Source organism: Physeter macrocephalus, chromosome 11 (assembly GCF_002837175.3).
Source record: "Physeter macrocephalus isolate SW-GA chromosome 11, ASM283717v5, whole genome shotgun sequence".
Taxonomy (NCBI): Eukaryota; Metazoa; Chordata; class Mammalia; order Artiodactyla; family Physeteridae; genus Physeter; species Physeter macrocephalus.
Genome location: NC_041224.1, coordinates 4,838,629 through 4,846,556, shown reverse-complemented (window position 1 = coordinate 4,846,556; position 7,928 = coordinate 4,838,629). Strand labels below are relative to the sequence as shown.

The 7,928-nt window shown below is 35.7% G+C and overlaps 1 protein-coding gene across 1 annotated transcript in view; it reads left to right on the top strand.

Moving 5' to 3' along the window:
• The window catches only part of LOC102974909 (patched domain-containing protein 3), a 21,961-nt gene extending 14,892 nt beyond the window's left edge, over positions 1–7,069 (top strand). The window contains exons 3-4 of the mRNA XM_007118210.3: positions 1,164–1,309; positions 4,981–7,069. Of these exons, the coding sequence (XP_007118272.2) occupies positions 1,164–1,309; positions 4,981–6,485 (1,651 nt within the window). The 3' untranslated portion in view covers positions 6,486–7,069. The remainder of the gene's footprint in view (positions 1–1,163; positions 1,310–4,980) is intronic.
• Positions 7,070–7,928: the final 859 nt, after the last annotated feature.

The window sequence follows — 7,928 nt, the reverse complement described above, 5'->3', positions numbered from 1 at the left end:
TTTTGCCAATTTGATTACTATGTGTCTCGGCGTGTTTCTCCTTGGATTTATCCTGTATGGGACTTGCTGCACTTCCTGGACTTGGGCGGCTATTTCACTTCCCATGTTAGGGAAGTTTTCGACTATAATCTCTTCAGATATTTTCTCGGGTCCTTCTCTCTATCTTCTCCTTCTGGGACCCCTATAATGTGAATGTTGTTGTGTTTAATGTTGTCCCAGAGGTCTCTTAGGCTGTCTTCATTTCTTTTCATTCTTTTCTCTTTATTCTGTTCTGCAGCAGTGAATTCCACCATTCTGTCTTCTAGGTCACTTATCCATTCTTCTGCCTCAGTTATTCTGCTATTGATTCCTTGTGGTGTAGTTTTCATTTCAGTTATTGTATTGTTCATCTCTGTTTGTTTGTTCTTTAATTCTTCTAGGTCTTTGTTAAACATTTCTTGCATCTTCTCAATCTTTGCCTCCATTGTTTTTCCGGGGTCCTGGATCATCTTCACTATCATTATTCTGAATTCTTTTTCTGGAAGGTTGCCTATCTCCACTTCATTTAGTTCTTTTTCTGGGGTTTTATCTTGTTCCTTCATCTGGTACATAGCCCTCTGCCTTTTCATCTTGTGTATCTTTCTGTGAATATGGTTTTTGTTCTGCAGGCTGCAGGATTGTAGTTCTTTTTGCTTCTAGAAGGAGGCAGATACATATTGAACCAGCTTTGAAATACAGGAGCTATTTAGGATTGTGTTTAGGGCTAACGGGAGTCACAGGTGGGTGAGAAGACAACTGGATATAGGTACTTCCATTTGCTGTTGTGTTCCATTCACACTCCTTTGAAGATCAGAGTGGAATTAACCATCTGCAGTGTTTTAGTATATCTTTGTGGTCCTGAAATGCCAGTCAGTGGATTTGTGCTTGGCTAGATGTGTAAGAATCAACCAGTATAGTTGGGTAAAAGTACAGATTCCCAACTTTTCTGTCTCTGAACCCCCTTTTTTTTTTCAGTTGGTCTGGGGTAGTGCCTGGAAATTAACATTCTCCAGCAGACAGGTGTGAGGATTATTGCCCAAGAAGGCTCTGTATAGGCGTCCAATTCAAGAATGTTATGAATTGCTGGAATTTCAGTATGGAAGCTACCACTACAAGTTCCATGATTTTTCCTTCCAAATTTACAGGTGTGACTGTATACAAAACAAAATGTGGGTTGCAGCGTTTGGAGTGATTTCTGCTGCCTTGGCAGTGGTGAGCGGCTTTGGCCTGATGTTGTACATTGGGGTGCCATTTGTGATCATAGTTGCAAATTCACCATTTCTTATTCTAGGTGAGTAAAACAAAACGTGAGGCTGCATATTGTGTATGTGGGGGTGTGGGTGGATAATGGAAGGGGATTGTGTTAGATTAAGCAGAATAATTATAGTTAGGTGGCTCTACAGATCCAAATTGGGGTATCAAGAAAGAAGAAAATCAGATGGAATTCTGTTTCTTTAGAGTTAGAAAAATTTAGTACCCCAAATGGAAAAACACAGACCAGGGACATGAACAGGCAGTTCACACACACACACACACACACACACACACACACATAAAATCCAAAATACTAGTCACTGAAAATATAAGAAAAAATATTTGACCTTTCAGTTAATCAAGGGATGCAAGTTAAAACAAAAGTGAGACACCTTTGTTTTCTTTTCTTATTAATGAATATTAGCAAGATTAAAGGTTTGGGGAATGTTGTATGCAAATGAACACTCATATTCTGCTGGGGGAAGTTTGTAAATTGGTGCACTTTTAAAATACAACTTTGCAACAAATCAAAAGACTTAAAAATTTAAGAGGGAATACCTTTGACCTGCCAACTGCACTTCTAGGAGTTTGTCCTAATTATTGGACAAGTGCTCACAAAGTAGAATGTGTATGTTCATTTCAGTGTGATTTAGAATAGGAAAAAACAAGAACAACCTAATCCCATATCGACATGGGATCGGTCCACTCAAACATAGCATATTAAAGTTTTGGAATCCTATTCAGTCTTTAAAAAGAGGTAGATATAAAGTGTTAAATGAAAAATGCTGGCTATGAAACAAGATGTTTAAAATAGATATACAAATATATGTGTATATTTGTATAGAGCAAATTCTGGATGGATATACTTAAAATATTAGCAAGGATTATCCCTGAAGGGTGGATTTACAGTTGTTTAAATTTTTTCTTTGCATTTTCCTGTACTTTTAGGATTTATTTTACAATAAGCTTGAGAAGATAAATATGTTTGTATTTTGGAAAGTAAGCAACTTGGAAGAAATAATATTTGATTTCCTAGAGGAGACAGTGGAGGAAACCTTCCTAGTACACACTCACGCTTAAGCTCTTAGTGTTCCCACAGTCATAAGTAACTATAGTTAAAGTCTATGCAACCGATTTAATATAAAGCATCTTCGTACTGTCTGTGTATACGTAGAAGTATGAGTGTAGGGGTGTGTGTGTGTGTGTGTGTATATGTGAGTGTGGGGGGGGGTTGTGATTTCAGTAACTCAAGAAATATACGAGGACAATTTTTGAACAAGTTTCTATTAAAAAAAACGTTTTTAAATACCTAATAAATATCAATGAGTTTATTCATCGTCCTTAGTACCTCTGATTCTTCCCTTTTGTTCAGCTGAATACAACTGAAATCCACAAAGCTGGCAGCAGGGGGAGCGGTGGGATGCAGTTTATGACACACTACGTAAATCTGTGTCAGTGTAGGCAAATACTAGTCACTGAAAATATAAGAAAAAATATTTGACCTTTCAGTTAATCAAGGGATGCAAGTTAAAACAAAAGTGAGACACCTTTGTTTTCTTTTCTTATTAATGAATATTAGCAAGATTAAAGGTTTGGGGAATGTTGTATGCAAATGAACACTCATATTCTGCTGGGGGAAGTTTGTAAATTGGTGCACTTTTAAAATACAACTTTGCAACAAATCAAAAGACTTAAAAATTTAAGAGGGAATACCTTTGACCTGCCAACTGCACTTCTAGGAGTTTGTCCTAATTATTGGACAAGTGCTCACAAAGTAGAATGTGTATGTTCATTTCAGTGTGATTTAGAATAGGAAAAAACAAGAACAACCTAATCCCATATCGACATGGGATCGGTCCACTCAAACATAGCATATTAAAGTTTTGGAATCCTATTCAGTCTTTAAAAAGAGGTAGATATAAAGTGTTAAATGAAAAATGCTGGCTATGAAACAAGATGTTTAAAATAGATATACAAATATATGTGTATATTTGTATAGAGCAAATTCTGGATGGATATACTTAAAATATTAGCAAGGATTATCCCTGAAGGGTGGATTTACAGTTGTTTAAATTTTTTCTTTGCATTTTCCTGTACTTTTAGGATTTATTTTACAATAAGCTTGAGAAGATAAATATGTTTGTATTTTGGAAAGTAAGCAACTTGGAAGAAATAATATTTGATTTCCTAGAGGAGACAGTGGAGGAAACCTTCCTAGTACACACTCACGCTTAAGCTCTTAGTGTTCCCACAGTCATAAGTAACTATAGTTAAAGTCTATGCAACCGATTTAATATAAAGCATCTTCGTACTGTCTGTGTATACGTAGAAGTATGAGTGTAGGGGTGTGTGTGTGTGTGTGTATATATGAGTGTGTGGGGGGGTTGTGATTTCAGTAACTCAAGAAATATACGAGGACAATTTTTGAACAAGTTTCTATTAAAAAAAACGTTTTTAAATACCTAATAAATATCAATGAGTTTATTCATCGTCCTTAGTACCTCTGATTCTTCCCTTTTGTTCAGCTGAATACAACTGAAATCCACAAAGCTGGCAGCAGGGGGAGCGGTGGGATGCAGTTTATGACACACTACGTAAATCTGTGTCAGTGTAGGCCCTCCTACCTTGATCATACGCAGACAACATCTGAATTAGAGGCAAAGTGCAACTCCCAGTACTCTCCCAGGTAATCCATGGAGAAGATCTCTTAAAATTGAAATGAAAATCAGCATGTTAGTTCCAAGTACTGATTTTGTATCAATCACACAGAAACAGAGGTGTACATGAGTGAAAGCAGTAGAAAGCTTGAGGGAGATGAAATTTGTCTGCAGCATGCTCATGCTGTCCTTTGTAATCCCATGTCTTCTCTGTGGTCCTCCTCTCCTAGCCTTCACTGATGGTTTCAAAGTCCTCAGATGTTCTCTTATCCTCTTTATTCCAAACCAATCAGGAAACATCATTGTGGAAAAGACTGATTACCTTAGTAGGCATTTAATATGTAAAGGATTCTTAATATTTACTTTGGTGCATATTTCTGATCTCAAGAGAGCCTGCATTTTATTGAGATAATGCCTTAACCTGGGCAAGTGAAGTTTGAATGACAGCCTTGTGGGTATCAAAAGCAGACTAGCAGGAAAACCGCATTTGTGTGTGTGTGTGTGTGTGTGTGTGTGTGTGTGTGTGTGTGTGTGTGTGTGTCTATAAACTATGGGGTGCCTCTACAATCAGACCACATTGATAGCTAGATGCTAACTGTAGAACAGATAAATCCAGCTCATATTTTAAGCAACAGTATGTTGGCTCAACATTAGTGCATTAGAATAAAATGGTTTATGGGAGAAAATGGTCTCTCAAGTATTCTAATGGAGTCAAGGATACATTGCTAATCCTACTTCACCTAACACCCAGCAGTCAGGTTTCCTGACTCATCATTAAAACACCCTAAATGATGACTAGGAGTAGAGTGTACTGTGCTCTGTGCAAATAGGAGTATGTACAAAGCACAGAGCTACTACAGAGCAAGGAGTGATAAGTTCTATTGTGGATTCAGAGGCAACCAGAGAAAGCATCACAGAAAGAAGTATCAAAACACAGATTGAGGAAGATAAGTAAGACCGTAAGAGATGGACAAAGAAATGGTGTGAACTGATCTGTTTAACGTTTAATGGATGTTCATATGTATGAAGATTCTGTTTCTTTTTTTAACAGGCATTGGGGTCGATGACATGTTTATCATGATTTCTGCCTGGCAGAAGACCAACGTCATGGATAGCATAAAAGAGAGGATGTCCAATGTCTATTCAAAAGTGGCAGTGTCCATTACAATCACCACCATCACCAACATCCTGGCCTTCTATACAGGAATTATGACCTCTTTCAGGTCTGTACAATACTTCTGCATCTATACAGGAACAACCCTGCTCTTTTGTTATTTTTATAACATCACCTGTTTTGGAGCAGTTATGGCCCTGGATGGTAAAAGAGAAGTAGTCTGTCTACGCTGGTTGAAGAAACCAGAAACTCCTGACCAAAAATGTTCCTCATTAAAAAAGCCCTGCTGCCTCCCATGTAATTCTCTCCGAGACAAACATAAAGCTGATATTCACCCAATGAATTTGTTCTTTAGAGACTATTTTGGTCCTTTTCTCACAAGCACTGAGTCCAAGTTTTTTGTAGTGCTTATATACATTTTGTACATCATAAGTAGTATATATGGGTGTTTCCAAGTGCAGGAAGGTTTAGACCTCCGAAATTTGGCAAGTGACGACTCCTACATCACACCGTATTTTAATGTAGAAGAAGAACATTTTTCAAGTCATGGTCCCAGGGTTATGGTTATTGTTACTGAAGCTCTTGACTATTGGGATGGAGATGCTAGGCAAAAATTGGAAAAATGTCTTGTAGATTTTGAAAACAGTGACTATGTAGATAAAAATCTTACAGAGTTTTGGTTACGAGAATATGTGAAATATATGGAAAATCACCATTACAATGTAAATGATAAGATAACTTTTCTAAAAAATATTCCCAATTTTGTAATAGATTCTCCACTTTTTATGTATTATATTAACATTACATCATCACAGGAAATCATTTGTTCCAGGGCCTTCATTCAGACCATGGGTGTTTCTTCTTCAACCAATAAGAAGCTGATGTTACTCCAGTTCCGAGACATGGCCGAAAAGTGTGAAATTCCCCTAATGGTGTATAACCAGGCATTTATATATTTTGATCAGTATTCTGCAATATTAGAAAACACTGTTCGAAATGTAATTGTTGCCTCAACAGCTATGTTCATTGTTTCCTTACTGTTAATCCCTCACCCGCTGTGTTCTTTGTGGGTAACTTTTGCTATCTCTTCTGTGATTGTGGGAGTAACGGGTTTCATGGCATTCTGGAACGTCAATCTTGATTCCATATCCATGATTAATCTTGTCATTTGTATAGGGTTTTCTTTTGATTTTTCTGCGCACATTTCCTATGCATTTGTTTCCAGTTCAAAGCCCTCAGTAAACCAAAAAACCATCGAGGCATTGTATCTGCTAGGCTACCCTGTGTTGCAAAGTGCAATTTCAACAATAATAGGGGTGTGTGTCTTATCTGCAGCTAAAGCATACATCTTCAGGACATTTTTTAAGATTATGTTTCTTGTTATGGTATTTGGAGTTGCTCATGGCCTAATTTTTATTCCGGTATTCTTAACCTTTTTTTGAAAGTTTGTTTGACTAGCCACTAACCAATCAAAGACCAATTATAGAATTCCTGATTGCTCCAATCCAATCTGATAAAAATGCGCTATTAAGAATAGTCAATAAACTAAAAACAAAGGCATGTTTCCTTGGTGTGGAAATCCCATTTTAAAATGTTATTTAAAATATCCTGAGAAAAATTAATTAGTCTTACATTAAAATATCTTTACTAAATTAGGAAGTGTTGTCATCTTTATTATGGTCTATACAATCAAGCATAAGTATAACTTTCCAGTTATTTTTTTCCTTTTATTTCATCATTAGTAGTTTATGCCTGGAATTCAAATATTTTATGTATTATGCTATAAATGGAATATTATTTTCATTGTACTTCCCATATGCGTTATTATGTAAAAGTGCAACTGATTATTATTTATTCTCCTAGTCTGGGGTTTTTCTATGCATGTTTTTTGTGGTGTATTTTGATGAACTGAAGTTTTTAAGTTTTGGAATCCAATTTATCATTTTTTTAATGGTTAGTGTTTTCTGTGTCCTCTGTAAGAATTTTTTTGCCTAATCCAAGATTACAAAAAATTCATCTATGTTTTCTTCTCAAAGCTTTTAATGGTTAGTGTTTTCTGTGTCCTCTGTAAGAATTTTTTGCCTAATCCAAGATTACAAAAAATTCATCTATGTTTTCTTCTCAAAGCTAGTAGTTTTATTTTTACATTTAGGTTTATGATTCATAGACCCGTGTCTGTTGGGAAGTATGGATAGAGGTTCATTGTCTTCCCATTATAGTTACCCAGTTGTCCCAGCAGCATTAGTGAAAAGACTGTCCTTTCACCATAGGGATTAATTTGGCACCTCTGTCAAAGAATCAATTGACAATTTATGTGTAGCTCTATTTTTGTGCATTGATCTGTTTTTCTATCATACCACACTGCATTGATTACTGAAACTTTCTATTAATTATTGAAATTAGGTTAGGTAAGGTATCCAACATTTTTCCTCTTTTCCAAATTGTTTTGGCTATTCTAGGTTCTTTGCGTTTAGATACTAATTTTAGAATCATTTGTCAATTTATCAGAAAAAAACCTGGGATTTTGATTGGGATCATGATTGGGTTATGGTGAATCTACAGATCAATCTGGGGAAAATAGATATCTTGGCAGTATGGAATCTTCCAATCTGTGAACATCGTTTATCTCTCCATTTATTTATATCTTCTTTAATTTCTCTCAGGCATGTCTTATAGATTTACATGGATTTACTTATAAGTACATTAATTTATTATAGCATTGTAAATACTTTAAATCCCCTTTCCATTTTTTTTTACTAGTACATAAAAATACAATTGGTTTTGGTATACCTACCTTATATTGTGTAATCTTTTTAGGTTCATTTATTAGTTCATGCAGAGTTTTTTAGTTTCTCTAATAGTTTTTTTTTTTTTTTTTTTTTTTT